Source organism: Aquarana catesbeiana, linkage group LG11 (genome assembly GCF_042186555.1).
Source record: "Aquarana catesbeiana isolate 2022-GZ linkage group LG11, ASM4218655v1, whole genome shotgun sequence".
Classification (NCBI taxonomy): domain Eukaryota; kingdom Metazoa; phylum Chordata; class Amphibia; order Anura; family Ranidae; genus Aquarana; species Aquarana catesbeiana.
The window spans coordinates 23,285,053-23,307,874 of NC_133334.1; the positions used below are offsets into that span (position 1 = coordinate 23,285,053).

At 48.6% G+C, this 22,822-nt stretch overlaps 1 protein-coding gene across 4 annotated transcripts in view; it reads right to left on the reverse strand.

Annotated features, from left to right (window-relative positions):
* Positions 1 to 22,094, reverse strand: part of USP47 (ubiquitin specific peptidase 47) — a 111,807-nt gene extending 89,713 nt beyond the window's left edge. For 3 of the 4 annotated variants that reach the window (XM_073604074.1, XM_073604075.1, XM_073604072.1), the window contains exon 1: positions 21,938 to 22,086. In XM_073604074.1, the coding sequence (XP_073460175.1) occupies positions 21,938 to 21,976 (39 nt within the window). In that variant the 5' untranslated portion in view covers positions 21,977 to 22,086. Of the gene's footprint in view, positions 1 to 21,937 lie in introns of all 4 variants that reach the window. The other variant, XM_073604078.1, reaches the window with a different exon arrangement.
* Positions 22,095 to 22,822: the final 728 nt, after the last annotated feature.

Consider the following 22,822-nt stretch of genomic DNA (forward strand, 5'->3'; position numbering starts at 1 on the left):
GGGCGTCCTCCAGCCAGGAAATGAGGCGGGGCTCTGTCTGACTTTTTGCAGCCTCTAATGCACATTGTGAGAAGCTCACAGTGTGCGGTGAAATCAGAGGAAGTCGTTTCAGTCCAGGAGAGGAGCCGATACAACTGTGCAAGACTGAAGAGAAGACTGGAGGGAGGAAAGAACGGCGAGGGATAGAAGTGAAGAGAATGACGCTCGGTCAGATTCTTCAGGAGATAATCCTGGGCCAGGCTCACTAAGACGTATGACTGTACTAAGACCTTCCACACTGCTTAATATCCACAATGAACTTCACACTCCCAATTCTATGATCACCGAAGGGGCAACGTGACCGGGAGGGGCACCCAACACACCGACCATCAGACTGAGGAAACCAATGACCTTCCTAGACGATCAGCGATTGTATCAGACAGACAATCAGAATAGATTGAGACTGAAGTCGGTAAATGAGGGAGCGAGATTTCCAGATTGTCCACCAACCCAACTAAAGACCCGCTATTCTGTGCTGGACCCAGAAAGTGCTCTACGATCTATATCTAGCTCTATGGTCATACAAACTATAGAGAGACAGTGTCTGCAGTCTCTGCCCATCTCCTGTACTATGTCTGCAGTCTCTGACCATCTCCTGTACTATATCTGCAGTCTCTGCCCATCTCCTGTACTATATCTGCAGTCTCTGCCCATCTCCTGTACTATGTCTGCAGTCTCTGCCCATCTCCTGTACTATATCTGCAGTCTCTGCCCATCTCCTGTACTATGTCTGCAGTCTCTGCCCATCTCCTGTACTATGTCTGCAGTCTCTGCCCATCTCCTGTACTATGTCTGCAGTCTCTGATCATCTCCTGTACTATGTCTGCAGTCTCTGCCCATCTCCTGTACTATATCTGCAGTCTCTGCCCATCTCCTGTACTATATCTGCAGTCTCTGCCCATCTCCTGTACTATATCTGCAGTCTCTGCCCATCTCCTGTACTATGTCTGCAGTCTCTGCCCATCTCCTGTACTATATCTGCAGTCTCTGCCCATCTCCTGTACTATATCTGCAGTCTCTGATCATCTCCTGTACTATATCTGCAGTCTCTGACCATCTCCTGTACTATGTCTGCAGTCTCTGCCCATCTCCTGTACTATATCTGCAGTCTCTGACCACCCCCTACCCACCTACTAGTACTGCCCCTTTTAGAGAATACAGAACCAAGTATCGTTTTGTGGAGCTAAATCATTTGTATGAAACATGTTGATGATAAAAAGAAAAAGCAGTAAAATAGATCCCCTGCAGTCAGCAACAATAGAATCCCAGCAATAGATCCCCACACAACAATAGACTCCCCCAGCAACAATGGACTCCACCCCAACAATAATGGATTCCCTGCAGCAACAGTGAACCACCCACAACAAAATATCACATCCAGTAACAAAATATCCACCCAAGCAACATTAGACCCCCCCAGCAGCAACAACAGATCTCCCAGCAGCCAGCAAAAATAGACCTCTCCCTCAAGAGTAGATCCCTTCCAGCAACATAAGACCCCCCAACAACAACAACAATAGATTCCCCATAAGCAACAATAGACCCTCACACAAAATCAGATCCCCACCAGTGACAACAGATCACCCAGCAGTCAACATCATAGACCCTCCAGCACACCCCACACCCCATACTATTACATACATTCAGTGCTGGAGGTGCCGGAACTGCGTGTCCCCCCCCCCCGCGTTCCTGCTGAAAAAAAGCCCTGGATGTGTGTCATGGAATCTCAGGGAGGCGGAAAGAATGGTAGCAGGAAAAAAGGAAGGGAGGGGCCAGGAAGGAAGGAAGGAAGGAAGGGAGGGGCCAGGAAGGAAGGAAGGAAGGGAGGGGCCAGGAAGGAAGGAAGGAAGGAAGGAAGGGAGGGGCCAGGAAGGAAGGAAGGAAGGAAGGGGCCAGGAAGGAAGGAAGGAAGGGAGGGGCCAGGAAGGAAGGAAGGAAGGAAGGAAGGAAGGGGCTTAAAATGCATTTTTTTAACCACTTCAGCTCTGAAGATTTACCTCCCTACATGACCAGGCCATTTTTTGTGATACAGCACTGTGTTATACTTTAACTGACAATTGGGCAGGTGTGCAGCGCTGTACCAAAATAATTTTTTCCCCCACAAATAGTGCTCTTTTGGCGGTATTTGATCACCTCTGCGTGTTTTTATTTTTTGCACTATGATGATACTTTTTTGGGGACCAGTGACTCCAATACAGAGATCAGTGCTTAAAAAAATAAAAATAAATAAATAAAATAAGCACCGTCGCTGTACTAATGACACTGGCAGGGAAGGGGGTTAACATCAGGGGTAATCAAAGTGTTAAATGCGTCCCTAGGGAGTGCTTACTAACTGTGGGGGGAGGTGCTTTAACTGTGAGAAGGCAGAGAGCCGTGTTGCTGCTTTACAGAAACACAAGATCTCTATCCTCTCTACAAACAGAACAGTGATCTGCCTTGTTTACATAAGCAGACCAGCCTCCTGCCTCCTTCAGGAACAATTGGCCGCTCCACCGGACCTGCTGAATGGCTCCTGTTGTGTCCAATCACAGTGAGAGCAGGCCGCTGGCAGCGCACTTGCATGCCCCAGACCCAGAAGTTCAGAATTACGTACAGGAACGCGATACAGTATACAGTCACTCAGTGACAATCAGTGGGTGCAATCATTTTTATAATACATTTTATTTACTTTTGCAAAAAGTGGAATATGCCTTTAAAAAAGGGCAAACAACTACATAACACGATTACATCCATTTGTCTGAAGAAGAGACGAGTGCAGATTACACCGACCAGTGACTGAATGGGCCGCACTCCCCAGATCAACACTGATGACTCAGCAATGTCAACTTAAGATGCTTATTTACACAACCAAATAGAGTGCGTCACACCGCCGGGTGCTGCCCTACATAAGGCTGCTGGTCATGGCGAATCCCAGGAGCCCGGCACCAAAAAATCTTCAGTCGACAATATATACTTAAAATTTTATGTACAGTGGCTTGAAAAAGTATTCATACCCCTTGAAATTTTCCACATTTTGTCATGTTACAACCAAATACGTAAATGTATTTTATTGGGATTTTATGTGATAGACCAACAGAAGGTGGCACATAATTGTGAGGTGGAAGGAAAATGATAAATGGTTTTCAAAAGTCGACAAATAAATATGTGAAAAGTGTGGCGTGGATTTGTATTCAGCCCCCTTTACTCCGATACCCCCAACTAAAATCTAGTGTAACCAATTGCCTTCAGAAGTCACCTAATTAGTAAATAGAGTCCACCTGTGTGTAATTTAATCTCAGTATAAAATAGAGCTGTTCTGTGAAGCCCTCAGAGGTTTGTTAGAGAACCTTAGTGAACAAACAGCATCATGAAGGCCAAGGAACACACCAGACAGGTCAGGGATAAAGTTGTGGAGAAATATAAAGCAGAGTTAGGTTATAAAAAAAATCTCCCAAGCTTTGAACATCTCACGGAGCTCTGTTCAATCCATCATCGGAAAATGGAAAGAGTATGGCATAACCGCAAACCTACCAAGACATGGCCGTCCACCTAAACTGACCGGCCGGGCAAGGAGAGCATTCATCAGAGAAGAGCCAAGAGGTCCATGGTAACTCTGGAGGAGCTGCAGAAATCCACAGCTCAGGTGGGAGAATCTGTCCACAGGACAACTATTAGTCGTGTTCTCCACAAATCTGTCCTTTATGGAAGAGTGACCAGAAGAAAGACATTGGTGAAAGAAAGTCATAAGAAGTCCCGTTTGTATTTTGTGAGAAGCCATGTGGGGGACACAGCAGACATGTGGAAGAAGGTGATCTGGTCAGATGAGACCAAAATTAAACTTTTTTGGCCTAAAAGCAAAACGCTATGTGTGGGGGAAAACTAACACTGTACATCACCCTAAACACACCATCCCCACTGTGAAACATGGTGGTGGCAGCATCATGTTGTGGGGATGCTTTTCTTCAGCAGGGACAGGGAAGCTGGTCAGAGTTGATGGGAAGATGGATGGAGATAAATACAGGGAAATCTTAGAAGAAAACATGTTACAGTCTGCAAAAGACTTGAGACTGGGGGGAGGTTCACCTTCCAGCAGGACAACGACCCGAAACATACAGCCAGAGCTACAATGGAATGGTTTAGATCAAAGCATATTCATGTGTTAGAATGGCCCAGTCAAAGTCCAGGACTTTGAATGGGCCATTCACTTTATGACCCCCCCCAGCGTTTAGAGATCGCTAAGTTGAGCACCCAGCAGCCCAGCTAATATACAACTGACCTACAAACACAACAGTTGGGGGGGGGGGCTATGTCTGGAGTGACAGTTGTCAGCCAAATGGGATGCCTGACAGGTGGCACGCCGTACGCTGCCAGCTGCTCCATAATGACCAAACCATAGAATGGGAACTCCAAGGCAGTGTTCAAACTTAAAGGGCGACTCTACTTTCGCGAGGAAAAAAAAAAAAGATAGCAAATGAAGAAAAAAAATAATATAGCACATATAATTGCGACACTAATCATAGTGTAACTGAATGTTAGACCCCTTTCACACTGGGGCGCTTTGCAGGCGCCACAGCGCTAAAAATAGCGCCTGCATATCGCCTGTAAAGCGCCTCTCCTGTGTCTCCAGTGTGAAAGCCCTGAGAGCTTTCACACTGGAGCGGTGCGCTGGCAGGACGGTAAAAAAACTCCTGCAAGCAGCATCTGTGGAGCAGTGAAGGAACAGTGTATACACCACTCCTAAACATTGAAATAAAATGGGGCAGCGCGGCTATACCGCTGGCAAAACGCCGCTGCAGCGGCGCTTTGCAGACGGTTTTAACCCTTTTTTTCGGCCCCTAGGGGGATTAAAACCGCCCAACTAGCGGCCGAATAGCGCCTCTAAAATGACGTTAAAGCGGCGCTAAAAATAGCGTTGTTTTACCGCCGGCGCCCGCACCGCCCCAGTGTGAAAGGGGCCTTATTAAAAGTTACCTTTTCAATCTGCAGCCATTGCAATTTTCGGAAAATGCAATATGGCCAGCTGGAGTTGTTCTGCACACAGAGCGTGTACTGACCACTCCCCAGAAACATCATTTCCTGCTTGTGTGATTGGCTCACTGATTTTCCCAGAACAAGAATTGAAAAAGGTCTGGATGGCCGCACTCCAATGAAAACAATTTCTTTATTGTTATAATAAATCCATGCAGCAAGGATAAAACCACTGACGCGTTTCACACCATTACAGCAGGTTCTTATTTACAGCTATGAATAAGCACCTGCTGTAAAGGTGTGAAACGCGTCAGTAGTTTTAACCTTGCTGCATGGATTTATTATAACAATAAAGAAATCATTTTCATTGGATTGCGGCCATCTGGACCTTTTTGTTCAATTTTTGCATATGGTTGCATATTGAGCTGCACCCACGCCCGGAGAGGGGAGAGATCATTAGGAAGCAAACACCTGGAGCGGGTTCTTTTTGGATTTTCCCAGAAGTCTGACTAAGATACAAGTCAGATTTCAGGCATCCTCTGCAACAAAAATGTCATTTTTGGAGAGATACTTTCAATAGGAGCACGTCTAAAGGGATGCAGACCCAGCAGCTGACCTCATTACCCTGCAGCTGCACACCTGACAGTTAATTACGAAACCACTCCCATTAAGCTACTTTCACACTGGGGCGGTGAAAGCGTCGGCGGTAAAGCACCGCTAGTTTTAGCGGCGCTTTACCGCCCTTCTAGCGGTGCATTTCGGCCGCTAGCTGGGCCGAAATGCTATTTTTAGCGCTAAAACGCCTTTAATGCGCTTCAGTGTGAAAGTGGCCTAAGACCTACTCAGCACAGAAAGACACACAGGGATTTCTTCTGAAGAACAAAAAAGGTTATAATCCCTTCAATGGACATCGATCACCCAGAGGGGAATATTTTTTTCTCAACAAAAGTAGAGTTACTCTTAAAGGAGACGTCCACCCAGAAACTGTTTAGATTTAGGTAAAATATAAAGAAAAGGCGCAAGCACTTCGCAAAATAATATGAATCGATGTGCCGGAATAAAAAACGCGTTAGGACCGCCCCCCTGTTCATGTCATTTGCCTAGGCCAGTGGTTCTCAACCTCAGTTCTCAAGTACCCCCAACCGGTCCATGTTTTCAGGTTTTCCTTTACTTTGCACAGCTGCTTTAAATCAATATCAAAGACATGGTATTGATAGGAGCCATTTAATCTTTAAGGGAACTTCCCAAAACATGGCCCGTTTCGGGTACTTGAGGACTGAGGTTGAGAACCACTGGCCTAGGCCACCTGTGTCAAACACAAGGCCCTCGGGCCGAATACAGCCTGCCAGGCCATTTTATGCGGCCCTCACACCTCTCCTGCAGAAACCCCTCCCATCCCAGCAGCGGGAGGATGACAGAAATCCGCTGCCAGATCCTGCGCTTCTCAGTGCAGCTGCAGAGAGGCTGGTCTCTACCTAAGGTCCCCCCCCCCCCCCCCCCCGTCTGAGCAGTTCATAGCAGAGAGGACAAAACTCCTCCCACAGACCCTGCACTTCTTCATCCAGCTAGAGGATTGTCTCAGCAGTCAGAAGCAGAGAGGAGGACAGAACTCCTCCTACAGATCCTGTACCTCACCTGTGCAGCTGCAGCACCCCCCTCTGGTCTCAGAAAACTCCAGTAGCTGACTCCAGCCCCCCTCCAGATCCTGCACTTTCCACTTCCCAGCTCCACCCCCACAGTTTCTTCCCGGCAGCAGCACAAGGTGGGGGGGGGGTGCACTGGACATCTAGTCTTACAGATACAACCATGCTGTCTCATATCCCAGGAGGCACGATCCCTCCATTAAGGAGAAGCAGGCTGGGTTGACCTGCCAAAAAAACTACAAGGGGGGGGGGGGCTGGAGGAGACTGAGACACAACTGTGGAATGAGGAGTCAAGCAGGCCCTACCCACTACAGGCTGCCTGCCGAAAACTACATGGGGGGGGACTGAGACAAAACTGTGGGAGGAGGAGTCAAGCAGGCCCTACCCACTACAGGCTGTCTGCCGAAAACTACATGGGGGGACAGAAACACAAATGTGGGAGGAGGAGTCAAGCAGGCCTGTCCTGCAAGCACACCGCCCCCAGTGTGAAAGCACTTGGGCTTTCACACTGGGGTGGCCTGAGAGGCAGATATCAGGAGCTATCAAACTCCTGAAAAGTGCCTCAGTGTGAAAGGGGTCTAAGGTGGTCAGATGAGACCAAAATTGAGTTATTTGGCCTCAGTACCAAACAATACGTCTGGCGGGGGTGGGGGGGGGGGGGGGTGGTAATATCCGGTTATGGGGGTGGTTCTCTGCAGCAGGGACTGGAACTTTATTTAGATTTTTTTCTGACATGTTGGTGTGATATCTTTCACCTGGATGTTATAAGTTGCACAAGAAAACATTAACGAGCTCCATCACAGATCAAATGATCTTCAGATACTACACAGGCACATCGAACAATAAACCACACAACGTTCCCCTTTAAATGTTCCTATTCAGCAAACAGGCACATGGCTTCTATGTGAAGACAGAAGATTTCCAGCAGATGGAGAGCGCGGCCAGCGTGCGCTCCAACATTCCCACCGTTCTGGAGCCATCAGCACACAAGGCAGGTGACACCAGGCATATATTTAGCTCGTGTCACTACGTCAAAGTACTAGACGTCACAGCTACAAGGCAGGCTGATCAGGAATAAGCTGCGGGCTTACCACCAGAGCGCTCGACCCAAGAGAAGATGAATATTTCTATAGATCCCAAGCAGGGTTGGGGAATATTTCCTAATAATTTGTCATATGCAACACACAAGGACTATTCCCTAATGGTTCTGCATACACCGATCAGCAATAACACTATGACCACCCACCTAATATAGAGTAGGTTTTGCGGTCAAAACAGCCCTGACCTATCCAGGCATGGACTCCACTAGAGCTCTGAAGGTACGCTGTGGTATTTGGCACCAAGCCGTCAATAGCAGATCCTCTAAGTCCTTTAAGTCGGGAGGTGGGGCCTCCATGGATCGGACTTGTTTTTTCAGCAGATCATACAGATGCTCAATTGGACTGAGAGCTGGAGAATGTGAAGGGGCGAGTCAACACCTCAAACTTGGTGTGCTCATCAAACCATTCTTGAATTCATCCAACCAGGCCTCCTTCTTCTGTTGCTCCGTGCTCCAGTTCTGATGCACACGTACCCATTGTAGGCGCTTTTGGCTGTGGACACGGGTCAGCATGGACACCCTGACCGGTCTGCCCCATACACAACAAACTGAGATGTTCTGTGTGTCCTGACACCTATCAGAGCCAGCATTTACCTTTTCCCCTGCCCCGGCCTCCATCAATGAGCCTCACCCCCCCCCCCACCTCCATCAATGAGCCTCCCCCCCCCCCACCTCCATCAATGAGCCTCCCCTCCCCCCCCACCTCCATCAATGAGCCTCCCCTCCCCCTCCATCAATGAGCCTCCCCCCCCCACCTCCATCAATGAGCCTCCCCTCCCCCCCACCTCCATCAATGAGCCTCCCCTCCCCCCCACCTCCATCAATGAGCCTCCCCTCCCCCCCACCTCCATCAATGAGCCTCCCCTCCCCCCCACCTCCATCAATGAGCCTCCCCTCCCCCCCACCTCCATCAATGAGCCTCCCCTCCCCCCCACCTCCATCAATGAGTCTCCCCTCCCCCCCACCTCCATCAAAGAGCTTCCCCTCCCACCTCCATCAATGAGCCCCCCCCCACCTCCATCAATGAGCCCCCCCCCCCCCAAACCTCCATCAATGAGCCTCCCCCCCCCCCACCTCCATCAATGAGTCTCCCCTCCCCCCCACCTCCATCAAAGAGCCTCCCCTCCCCCCCACCTCCATCAATGAGCCCCCCCCCACCTCCATCAATGAGCCCCCCCCCCCCCACCTCCATCAATGAGCCCCCCCCCACCTCCATCAATGAGCCCCCCCCCCAAACCTCCATCAATGAGCCCCCCCCTCCCCAAACCTCCATCAATGAGTCTCCCCTCCCCCCCCACCTCCATCAATGAGTCTCCCCCCCCCCCACCTCCATCAATAAGCCTCCCCCCCCCACCTCCATCAATGAGCCCCCCCCCCCCACACCTCCATCAATGAGTATCCCCTCCCCCCCCTCCATCAATGAGCCTCTCCCCCCCCCCACCTCCATCAATGAGTCTCCCCTCCCCCCCCCACCTCCATCAATGAGCCTCCCCTCACCCCCCACCTCCATCAATGAGCCCCCCCCCCCCCCACACCTCCATCAATGAGCCTCCCCACCTCCATCAATGAGCCTCCCCTCCCCCCCCACCTCCATCAATGAGCCCCCCCCACACCTCCATCAATGAGTCTCCCCTCCCCCCCACCTCCATCAATGAGCCTCCCCTCCCCCCCCACCTCCATCAATGAGCCTCCCCTCCCCCCCCACCTCCATCAATGAGCCTCCCCTCCCCCCCACCTCCATCAATGAGCCTCCCCTCCCCCCCACACCTCCATCAATGAGCCTCCCCTCCCCCCCACCTCCATCAATGAGCCTCCCCTCCCCCCCACCTCCATCAATGAGCCTCCCCTCCCCCCCACACCTCCATCAATGAGCCTCCCCTCCCCCCCACCTCCATCAATGAGCCTCCCCTCCCCCCCACCTCCATCAATGAGCCTCCCCTCCCCCCACCTCCATCAATGAGCCTCCCCTCCCCCCCATCAATGAGCCTCCCCTCCCCCCCACCTCCATCAATGAGCCTCCCCTCCCCCCCCCACCTCCATCAATGAGCCTCCCCTCCCCCCCCACCTCCATCAATGAGCCTCCCCTCCCCCCCCACCTCCATCAATGAGCCTCCCCCCCCCCCCACCTCCATCAATGAGCCTCCCCTCCCCCCCCACCTCCATCAATGAGCCTCCCCTCCCCCCCACCTCCATCAAAGAGCCCCTCCCCCCCACCTCCATTAATGAGCCTCCCCCCCCCCACCTCCATCAATGAGCCTTCCCTCCCCAACAATTCCAATCCAAGGAGCTCCAACTTCCTGTAGTGAGCCGACAACAAAACGCCTCTGCTGCACGGAAAACCCAAGCCCTTTGCACAGGAGTACACAAGTATGGCCATGGGGAAGGAGGCCTAAATGAGTAGAGCTGGCCTTCACTTCCACTGGAAAGGAGAAGGCCCATAGACAATCCCCATCTCAGATTGAACCATTTCCAAGCAAAGTGCTGACACTACAAATCCCACCCTCACAGCTGACCCAGAGGAGAGAAACCACCCCCCTTATCTGAGCCTGGTTTGTTTCGACAGGGAAATAAAATTTCCTCCTGACCTCCCCCCCCCCGCCCCGGACATAATCTGATAACTCCCCAGATCAACATTCTACTATGATTTCTATTTTGTGCCATTCAAGAATTATCTTCCCCTTTCTCGGAGCAATTGAATTAAAGTGGACCAAGTGTCCAAGAATTCCTGACACGTCACAATAGACAGCAACAAGAGAATTTCTCAGAAAAGCTTCTCCATTTGGTGAGATGTGCGGTGAAGGGAAGAAGACTGAAGGGACAATTTCAAACTCTTGTCTATGCCCACCCACTGGGTAGAATTTTCCTCACTTCCTGTGACACCCAAACGAGAACTGGGGGTGCAGATCGTCACAGAAAGCCAACGTTCCTCTTTTGAAATATTTCTCACCACTTCTGGACAGACCAACCTCCCTAAGAACCTGATGGTACCCGGGACCACTTTCGTGGCAACCAATTTTTCCAGTGACCGGGGGGACTGGATATTCATGGAGTCTGTTCTTAGCGCCCCCTTCACACCACAACCCCCTTTACATCACAGCTGCCCCTTTAAAGCAGTCCCACAGAGTTCTCTGTTACCTTTCACATCCCCCCCCATTACATTACATTGCCCCTTTACAGTGCAGTCCCCGTTACATTAATATAAAGGGGACTTCACTGTAAAAGGGAGTGATCCGGTTACGGGGCGTTTTGAAAAGTGGTGCATGCACTACTTTTGGTGTGCTGAAATTACAACCTATTCAAAATTGCAACGCACAGAACCCCATTTCTATCACAAAGGAATTCCTGTGCGATTCAGACGCAGGGTTGGTGTAAATTAACCCTTAAAGCAAAAACTTTCATCCCATTCTGTACCTCCACCATCCCCGGCGCCGCCATTATTGCAGATGTGCAGACATGCTGAAAGGGCTCTACCTGGCCCTAAAGCGAAACTTCCGTCTTTTTTTTTTTCATCTTTTCATCTATTAAATCTTCTGCCGTTGTTGTTGTTTTAACTTTGGACATTTTTTTTTTTTTCAGCCAGTAAATCCCCTATACAGCCCACTTCCTGTTTCTTGTCTGGTCATTAGCCTAGGCTTATGTCATCATGCACAGCTCTCCCACTCCTGAGAGTTTGCCAGGAACGGAGGGAGGGGGTGAGTCATAAGAGGGCCAATGAGAGCTGCAGATCTGGAGGTGTGCCTCTGTGTAAATCCAGGAAGTGAACAGGCAGCAGCTTCAGCTGCCCACAGTTAAAATGGCTGCAGCCAGACTCAGTGGAGGGAGATTTCTGCAGCATATTTGTCAAGTACAGAATCACAGTATATATAAAATAATATGCAAAGTGGTTGGGAAGGAAGCTTCAGAATGGCAAAGATGTTTTTATTACAAATTATGTGAGCATACTGCAGTTCTTCTTTAAGGTCCTGGCAGAGCTCATCTGCACATTTGTGCAAAGACAGGTAAGGTTTGCAACTTCCCTAATAGCTGTTTTTGCACATGTGCAGGTGGATGGGGAGAGCAGCGTCTGCACAGCTGAGCCACAGGGCTGGCTCAGGATCCAAAGCACTGCAACACATTTATGCACACACAGGGGGGGGGTGAGTAGTTCTTGCCTAGGCAGGAAATGTGGAAGTCAATGATAGTAGATTGTAAGGTGGGAGGAGGGGAGGGCGAGGCCGGGCAACATGTCCTTTATGTTAAAGATCTGCTTTAAAAAACACAAAGTCAGCATTGACCTACATGACTGGGTTCCTTTAAAATAGGGCGGGTATGAAAAGATAAGCAAACAGGCTGCGGGCGCTGGGGATCCTCTGATTGGAAGGAGAGTGCGTTCATCATCACAGCTTTCCCTGCAGATCTCTACTCTTTTGCAGATCCTAAAATGCATGAAAATGACACGGCTCGTCCCGTTACAAGCGATGGATGACATCACCACCGAGGCCAAAATTAAACATTTGAGAAACTGATGGCGGCTCACTGAAGGTGGCGGGCAGGAGACGGTTAAACTCCTGGCAGAAACCCATCGCAGGCGTCGCAGTTCCAGGAAGTGCAGAGGAGGGGGCGGAGCCACAGACTGACAACAAACAAAAGTGACGGCTGTGATCTGCTCCATGTCCTGAGGGGATCAGACACTGATGTGTGTTCGTGGCTGGAGGGGGATCACGGTTTATTTTAGATCAGTAAAAAAAAAACACCACACCTGATATATACACATATTATGTAAAGTGTACATTCAAATTCATATCACATACACTCACCGGCCACTTTATTAGGTACACCCGTTCAATCGCTTGGTAACACAAATTGCTAATCGGCCAATCACATGGCAGCAACTCAACGCATTGAGCCTCGGTTCACACATATGCAAAACACAAACATCGCATGTGATTCGCACCCGCATTGCTGCGCCGATCACATGCGACGTCTGTGCAATGCAAGTTCAGCCATACAGTTTGTATGGCTGAACTCGCATTGGATTCGCACAAAGTAGGTGCAGGGAATCCCATACACACACACTGGAATCGGATCACATGGGTGTTCACAACAATACAATCCCAATCCACAGTTCGCATCTGCGATCTGTGAACTGATCTGGGCGGTGTCATTAACTTTGTATTGACACCCGCATCGGTTTACAGAGGGAAGTGTGAACTGCCTGCGGGGGAGATTCGTTGTGAGAACCCACACTGGAATCGCGCTGCTTCCCGCATCGCAAGAGTTTGAACCCAGGTTTAGGCCTCTAGATGTGGTGAAGACGACTTGCTGAAGTTCAAACTGAGCATCAGAATGGGGAAGAAAGGGGCATTAAGTGACTTTGAACATGGCATGGTTGTTGGTGGCAGACGGGCTGGTCTGAGTCTTTCTGGGATTTCCACATACAGCCATCTCTCGGGTTTACAGAGAATGGTGGGAAAAAGAGAAAATATCCAGGGATCAGGACACGGACCGGAAAATGTACCCAAGGCATGGATCAGGACACGGACCGGAAGATGTACCCAAGGCATGGATCAGGACACGGACCGGAAGATGTACCCAAGGCATGGATCAGGACACGGACCGGAAGATGTACCCAAGGCATGGATCAGGACACGGACCGGAAGATGTACCCAAGGCATGGATCAGGACACGGACCGGAAGATGTACCCAAGGCATGGATCAGGACACGGACCGGAAGATGTACCCAAGGCATGGATCAGGACACGGACCGGAAGATGTACCCAAGGCATGGATCAGGACACGGACCGGAAGATGTACCCAAGGCATGGATCAGGACAGGGACCGGAAGATGTACCCAAGGCATGGATCAGGACACGGACCGGAAGATGTACACTTCAGGAGGTGCATGGAGGTCCGTGCAGCCCACCATCTGTCATTGATTTCAATAGGCTTCCTGCAGAGAACACCTGTCCATCCCAGATGGTGGAAGACGACCCTTCACAGGGGAGTAAAGATCGCTATTCTGATGTAAAAGAGGCATAAAGCCGGCCATACACAAATAGATTATTTTCTTACAAACATTCATACTAATAATCTCAGTACATTGGAAGACTTGTTGAATAATCGCTCAAAAAGTACTTGAAAATGTAGCTTCATTTGAACAATTGATTTTGGACTTCCTGGAAAGAAAACTACATTCAGTGTTAGAAATGTGTTTGAGAAAAGGTTTCCATGCTGCTCCTTTAGATTTTCTCATTACTGCAGACAGACAAAAACGCATTTCTAATTTGACCCCCCCACTGATTATTTGGTTTTCCAATGAACATTCTTAGAAATTTAAAAGACATTTATTGAATGAAAGTATACTAGACCCCTCTCTAGGTCCCTCACTACCATGTTCTTGGGTGCAGGGGACTGCTAGATCCCCTAGAGACCCCTCTTCTCGATCCTGAGAGGACCCTACCACCGGACAGCCAATAGGAAGTGTCCACATCACGCCGGCAGTAATGTGGACACCCAAAGAAGGACCCCACAGGCAGTAAAACAGAAGAAAAAGCCTGGAATTGGAGTATCGCATGACCGCAGTCACAGGTAAAAAAAAATATATATATATGGGGGGGTTGAACTTTGTCTTGCACATGCAGTGTAAAACTTTTGTAATTCAAAGCGGAACTTCACTCTCAATCAGCATTGATTATTTTTAATCCTCATGCTGCTAGCATTAGTAAATAGATAGGAAGGTATATTATATTTACTTGTTTTAAATCTTTTTTTTTTTCTTCACATTTCTTCAGTTACTTCTTGCTTTCCATTCCTAGGCAAATTACGGCATACATTCCAGGAGTCTCCAGGAAAGGAAGAGGAGTTTTTCTCTGCGAAGTACATCCGCATGCCCGAGCTAAGGACAGATGGACTTCAGGAAGTAAATGGTACATGAATCGTCTGCCCTTACTCAAGATCGTTAGCAAGAAATGCTGGGGGAGGGGTGGTTTCAAAGTGATTTCTCAGCATAATAAAACACCGAGACATGGATGGGGAAGTTTGCTTTTATCAGGGCAGCCCCATCAGCGCCCACTAGGGCAGCCCCACCAAGGAAGCCCCATCATCGCCCATTAGGGAAGCCCCATCATCGCCCATCAGGGAAGCCCCACCAAGGAAGCCTCATCATCGCCCATCAGGGAAGCCCCACCAAGGAAGCCCCACCAGCGCCCATCAGGGAAGCCCCACCAGGAAAGCCCCACCAGGAAAGCCCCACCAGGAAAGCCCCACCAGGAAAGCCCCACCAGGAAAGCCCCACCAGGAAAGCCTCATCAGCGCCCATCAAGGAAGCCCCACCAAGGAAGCCCCACCATCGCCCATCAGGGAGGGTGAAAAATTACCTTTTTGCTATTTTTGGGGGGGGGGGTTTTGTTTATTTAGAAAAAAAAAAAAAATTTAAAAACCCAGTGGTGTTTTAAAACCACCAAAAGCTCTGTGTAAAAAAAAAAAAAAGATTACAAATTTAGTTTAGATACAGTGTTGCATGGACTTAGCAATTGTCATTCAAAGTGTGACAGCGCTGAAAGCTGAAAATTGGCCTGGGCAGGAAGGGGGTGAAAGTATTGAAGTGGTTAAAGTTCACCTCTGTGACTCCACATACAATAGATTTGTGGAGGTTAAAGTAACTGACACTTTGCCTTTTAAGGGCAACTCTCCAATTTCTCTGCGATCCCCCTCGACTCCATTCCCAAGCTGTGTCATGACAAAATCCCATCCTCACCTCCAAGACTTCTCCAGAGCCTCTGCCATCCTCTGGAACTGCCTACCCCAGTATGTCCGGTCTGTTCCTACCCTGTCCGCCTTTTAGGTGATCCTTGAAAACTCACTTAACCAGGGAAGCCTATCCCCTCCTCCACCTAAAGAACTGTAGTGAGCCACCTCCATCAAATCATCCCCCCCCCCCCCGCAGATTTTACCCTTTGTACCACCTCTCCCTCCCTTTAGATTGTCAGCTCCATGAGCAGGGCCCTCCTATTCCTTCTGTACTGAAATTGTACTTATATTGTAAAGCGCTGCGTAAACTGTTGGCGTTAAATAAATCCTGAAGAATAAAATTATTATTATAACATTGTTAATAATAATAATAATAATAATATAGGGATATATAATAATAATATTTTTAATAATAATATTATTAAAAATATTATTAAATATCCCTATTATTATTATTATATATCTCTATTATTATTATTAAATATCCCTATCAGGGAGCACGGGAGAGTCTGGCCTCGCGGTGAAGTGATATGCTACAGTCTGTGTTTAGGAGTACTACTTACAATAAAGCTTGTTGAATATTAAGGAAAGAAAAATCGAACAAGGAAGTGCATTGTGTTTGTATCCAGCCACAGAAGGACAGGAAGTGTGATATTTACAGAACTAACAAGTGAAAATAAAAAGGAGAAAAAAAAGCCTAAGAAAAGAAAACAAATGCAGCCAGTACATCGAATGACTGGTAATCTGCAATATGACATTTCTGTTCTTGAGTTTACATATGCTTTAATTTTATTATACATTCTTTTATATTTCTAGAGGACTGGTCTCCCTTTAAAACAAAAAAAGTCTCACAATTTTATCAGGTAAGACAATGCTGCTAAAAAAAACACGAGTGCACTAAAAATACACCGTACTTCCCCTTTAACAGCCGGCACCCCAAGATTCCATCTTCAAACTTATTTCTCCAAATCCAACCCGGGAGTCGTAGAATTTACATCCCCTCTTCCAGTTCTGGAACGTCCCCATCGCAGTGCATTGAGGGGGTCACTCTGGGAGTGGGGGTGCTCCTTGTATACTGAGCTATCCAGGTTCTGGGGCTCCAGAGAAGAAGACACGAGCCGGCACCTTGCCCTATCTCCAGGCTACCAGAAGACACAGGACACCGCCGGCCAGACTCCGGGCCAACCCTGCACATGGATGATCCTTCCTAGAAAAGCTCCTTCTATAAATAGGAAATGATTTTCTCTGCTAAAAATAAATCGGCCATTTAAATAGAACATAAGAGGGTGTCAGGTGGTATAAAACTGAAGCGCCAATCTACACGCACAACCAGCCAATGATCTTGAAGTGTCACTCCGGGCGCAATTATAACAGGTTTACAGCAAATATTCCTGTTCTTTAAAACTCGATCACCGGCACGCAGGCAAACCCATGTCCTGGAAATCGTTCTACATGCCGGGATTAGAGGAGTGATCCGGACTGCAGGAACCCAATACCAGTACTGTGGTCTTGTCTCCGCCCCTTCACCTCCTGGCCAATCAGAAAATCAAGCCTGGGGTCATGTGTTTTTTGAGCAAACCTAAAAAAAAAAAAAAAAAAAAAAAAAAAAAAACACAACACAATACACCTCTCTCCGGTCTGACAGTGGGATCCCGGGCAGCACTGATGCCAATCAATTCAAATGCTCAAATCTACAAATCGATCATTGGATCTAACAAGAATAGCGCACTGTGATTGTGGAAGGAAAAAAAAATGTTTTAAGGGTGTTTATATTTTACAGGCTATTTATAAAATAAGCTTTGTGCATACGGTCGCCATAACGTGACTAAAATGTCCATTTTCTTTGACCATTATCACCATATAGTGGTCATAATGTAGCATTTTCCTGCAATAATGAAAAATACCACTAGATGGAGCTGGCAATCATGGGAAATGCACACGTTACGGGGATTTGACGGCTGTGCGGATATCTACATTTTTTGTTTTGTTAGAAACAGACCCCTTAAAAGTAGAAGGAAAGTCTACACAATACACTGACTTTTGAATGTTGCCCCCTCCCATTGCCCTACATACATTAAATAATAAATTGCAACTATCTAAAGTTCTTCTATGTGATCACGTGACCGCAAAGCTTCAGCACTATCACTATCTGAGCAACTGGTGGGCATCAACTCTCTCATCTGACAACACCAGCAGGGATGTCATTGCTCTATGGGATTCAGCAGTGTTGCTGGCCCTCCACAAAAGATGGGATGAGGAAACGTCATTGTGTGCCCTCCACAGAAGATGGGATGACTAAGCATCGTAGGCCCTCCACAGAGGATGAGATGAAGAAGTGTTGCCGGCCCTCCACAGAAGATGGGATAAGAAAGCGTCGTGTGCCCTCCACAGAAGATGGGATAAGGAAGCGTTGTGGCCCTCCACAGAAGATGGGATAAGGAAGCGTCGTGTGCCCTCCACAGAAGATGGGATAAGGAAGCGTCGTGGCCCACCACAGAAGATGGGATAAGAAAGCGTTGTGGCCCACCACAGAAGATGGGATAAGGAAGCGTCGTGGCCCACCACAGAAGATGGGATAAGGAAGTGTCGTGGCCCACCACAAAAGATGGGATAAGGAAGCGTCATGGGCCACCACAGAAGGAGGGATAAGGAAGCGTCGTGGGCCACCACAGAGGATGGGATAAGGAAGCGTCGTGGCCCATCACAGAAGGTGGGATAAGGAAGCGTTGTGGCCCACCACAGAAGATGGGATAAGGAAGTGTTGTGGCCCACCACAGAAGATGGGATAAGGAAGCGTAGTGGGCCCTCCACAGAAGATGGGATAAGGAAGCGTAGTGGGCCCTCCACAGAATATGGGATAAGGAAGCGTTGTGGCCCTCCACTGAAGATGGGATAAGGAAGCGTAGTGGGCCCTCCACTGAAGATGGGATAAGGAAGCGTAGTGGCCCACCACAGAAGATGGGATAAGGAAGCGTAGTGGCCCACCACAGAAGATGGGATAAGGAAGCGTAGTGGCCCACCACAGAAGATGGGATAAGGAAGCGTAGTGGCCCACCACAGAAGATGGGATAAGGAAGCGTAGTGGCCCACCACAGAAGGTGGGATAAGGAAGCGTTGTGGCCCATCACAGAAGGTGGGATAAGGAAGCGTTGTGGCCCATCACAGAAGGTGGGATAAGGAAGCGTTGTGGCCCATCACAGAAGGTGGGATAAGGAAGCGTTGTGGCCCACCACAGAACATGGGATAAGGAAGCGTTGTGGCCCACCACAGAACATGGGATAAGGAAGCGTTGTGGCCCACCACAGAACATGGGATAAGGAAGCGTTGTGGCCCACCACAGAACATGGGATAAGGAAGCGTTGTGGCCCACCACAGAAGATGGGATAAGGAAGCGTTGTGGGCCCTCCACAGAAGATGGGACGAGGAAGTGTTCCCGGCCCTCCACAGAAGATGTGTTTAAGAAGCGTTGTGGGCCCTCCACAGACATGAAGACTAGCTGGAGATTTGTGGTCACATGATCACACAGGAAGCCTACACTGACATTACAATTTATGAGGAAACATACGCAGGGCAATGCGGAGGAACGTGTACAAAGTCATTTTTTGTTATATTCCTTTTCTTCTACTTCTACAACAGACAACTCAACCAACGTTGTATTTTTGTATCCTGTTTGTTCTGGACTCTGGTGGCCCAGATCCCGGGTGGGGCCCTTGCTTTCAGCATGCACACATCCCTGAAGTCAGTGAGAACACTGGAGGGGCCCCCCACAGTGCAATCATCAGCAAAACCTGAGCAGAGAGATGACATTCTGCCTGGCTGGTATTTACTGAAGTGGCCCTAATAAGGGATCCCTACTCATTCCAGTGCCATCGGGGGCCCCGTGCCCTTATAGGACCCTCTATCATCAGAGCTAGTGGGAACGCATGTCACTGTAGAGGCTGCTGTATTATTACAGGTTAAGGGGCCCCAGTGATGATAGCTGACAGTGTAGATAGAGGGTCCTATAAGGACACGGGGGCCCATGTAAAGTTAACGATAGCAAGGCCCCATCCATAACTATAAAAAGTATTATAAGGGGTCCTTAGGATACCCATAATGGTTAGGGGGGCCCCCAGCGATAATAATGAGTCCTCTAGGATAATGGTGCTCACTGACAATGAGGCCAAGGGGTCCCTAATGATAAGGTGTTCCTAGGATAATTCTAATGGTTGGGGCCCCTGTAGTGATACAGCAACCTCTACAATGACAATTGTTCTCACTGATGATGATGATGATGAAGGATCCATAAATGACATGGGGCCCCTAGAAATTCAAAAGTAGGGGCCCCTTAATAACAAAATTATTATAAGGGGTCTCTCAGATGATCATAACGTTTAGGGGCCCCAGCGATGATGCACCAACCTCCATGATGACAGATGGTCTCACCATCAATGATGGCAGATGATCCTAAGAGCCCCCTAACAACAATAAAGTACATAATAAGGGGGTTCCCAGGGTAGTGATAATGGTTAGGGGCCCCAGTGATGATGCAGAAACTTCTACAATGACAGATGTTCACATGGACAACGATAGAGGGCCCTATAAGACTATGGGGCCCCTCTAATGTCAACACTATGGACCCCTTAACAACAAAAATATATAAATATATATATCCTTAATCATGAAGGTTCGGGGCCCCCCGGTGATGATACTTCCACAATGACAGATGTTCTCAGTGACCAAGGGTCCTACAAGGCCATGGGGACCCTATAGGGTCAACAATAAAATTATTATAATGGGTCCCTGCGATAATCATGAAGGTTAGGGGCCCCCAGTGATGATGCAGCAACCTCTACAATGACAGATTCTCAATAAAAGTAATACTAGAAGATCATATAAAGACAAAGGGCCCCCTATAATGTCAACACTCAGGGCCCCTGAACAACAATAAAGAAAATAATAAGGGGTTCCAAGAGTAATCATAATGAGTTGGGGCCCCAGTGACGATGTAGCACACTGTACTATGATAGATGTTCTCATGGACAACAACAGAGGGTCCTAGAAGACCATGGGGCCCCTTTAATGTCAAGAATTGTCTTAACAGCATAAAACCATTATAAGGGGTCCCGGGGACAGTCATAATGGCTAGGGCCCCCGAGTGATAAGAGATCATCCTTCCTGTTGAGCTGTTTCTCACTGACAGCAATTATAGTAGTCCCCATGAAAGGGGCCCCCTATAATCTTAATGGCAAGGGCCCCTCAATAGCATATATTCTAGGGGGTCCTTTGGATGATCACAGTGATGAAGGACCCCCTGATAATAAAGGGACTTTTATGATAGGGGGTCCTCATTGACACTTATAGCAGCCACTATGAGGACATGGGGCCCCTGTAATGTTAATGGTAAGGGCCCCTCAATAAAAATTATAAGGGGTCTTTAGGATGATCACAGCGGTGAGGGGCCCCTGCTATAATAAAAAGGGACTTCGATGAAGAAAACAATGATAAAGGGCCCAATAATCCAAAGGGGCCCCTGTGATGACAGTATAGGGTCCCTTTAAAAAGGGTAAAGGACATGACCATCCCTATGATGACAATGAGGGGCCCCTGAGATGGTAGGCCCTCGCTGACAATGATGATAAAGCTACCCCAAGATGACCAGGGGGCCCCAAGGAACTGATGGGCCCTTAACTCACGATGATAAGGGGCCCTGAAATGACCAGAGGCCCCTGACATCCTCATAATGATAAAGGGCTCTATAATGCCAGGGGGCCCCAATGATGACTGCAACAGATGGGCCCCTAACTCACAATGATGACAAAGGGACCCTAAGTTGACAAGGGGATCCTAATCATTTTGAGGGGCTTATCAGGAAGAACAAGGGGCCCTAGGGCTACAATGAGGGGCCCCTATGATGGTGGGCCCTCACTGGTAATGATGATAAGGGGCCCTAGGATGACAAGGGGCCCTTGAGATCCTAATAATATTGGAGGGGCTTATCAGGAACAAGGGGCCCTAGGGCTACAATAAGGGACCATTATGATGGTGGACCCTCAGATGAAGGGGCCCTAGGATGACAAGGGGCCCTTGAGATCCTAATAATGATGAAAAGTCCTATAATGACAGGGGGCCCCCCAATGATGACAGCAACAGATGGGCCCCCAACTCACAATGATGATAAGGGACCCTAGGTTGACAATGGGGCCCTTGAGATCCTAATAATATTGAGGGGCTTATCAGGAAGAACAAGGGGCCCTAGGGCTACAATGAGGGGCCCCTATGATGGTGGGCCCTCACTGGCAATGATAAGGGGCCCCTGAGAGCCTCATAATATTTAGGGCCCCATCAGTGAGAGCCATCAGCCCACCTAATGACAAGGGGCCCCAGAGATGACAATGCTAATCAGGGCCACAGTGACGGCGATCAGGGCCCTCAAAGTGCTGTCAGGCCTGGGGGGCCCCTCCTTTGATCCGGGGGCCCCCAGCTTGTCAGGGTTCCTCACCTCTCGGGGGACGGGCTGTCCGTCCTCTCCGGGCACCATTCTCCGGGCGGCGGGCGGCGTCACACGGGGTACATGCTGAGCGGACACCCTGCCAGCAGCAGACGCAATCAATGGAGAAATGGCCGACGGAACTCTCGCGAGAGCACGGCCGATGTCACTTCCCCAGGCCCCGGGGCTCCCGTCGCTATGGCGATGCCAAGCTGGGAGTACCAAGATGGCCGGAGCGCTGCTTGATTAGAGTTGGGTGGGCAGCCATATTGGTACACCCGCACTGAGCAACAACAACAACACTGACTCATGTCACCTCACTGCCACAGTGTGAGAAGGACACCCCAACTGCAGCCTGTTAAAATAATAATATTGATAATAAATGTTTCCTTTAACCACTTGACCCCTGGAAGATTTACCCCCTTCATGGCCAGGCCATTTTATGCGATACGGCACTGCGTTACTTTAATTGACAATTGCGCGATCGTGCGATGCTGCACTCAAATAAAATGTATGTCCTTTTTTTCTCCACAAATAGAGCTTTCTTTTGGTGGTATTTGATCACCTCTGCATTTTTTTTTTGTGTGCTGTAAACAAAAAAAGTCCGACAATTTTGGAAAAAAAAAATGATATGTTTTTACTTTCTGCTATAAAACATCCAATAAAAAAATGTAAAAAATCAAATTTCATCAAAAATTTAGGGCAATATGTATTCTGCTACATGTTTTTGGTATAAAAAATAAAAGCGTATATTGACTGGTTTGCGCAAAAGATATAGCGTCTACAAACTATAGGATATGCAGGATTTTTATTTATTTTTTTAATACTAGTAATGGCTGCAATCAGCGACCTTTAGCAGGACTGTAATATTGTGGTGGACATAGGGGAGATTTCCCT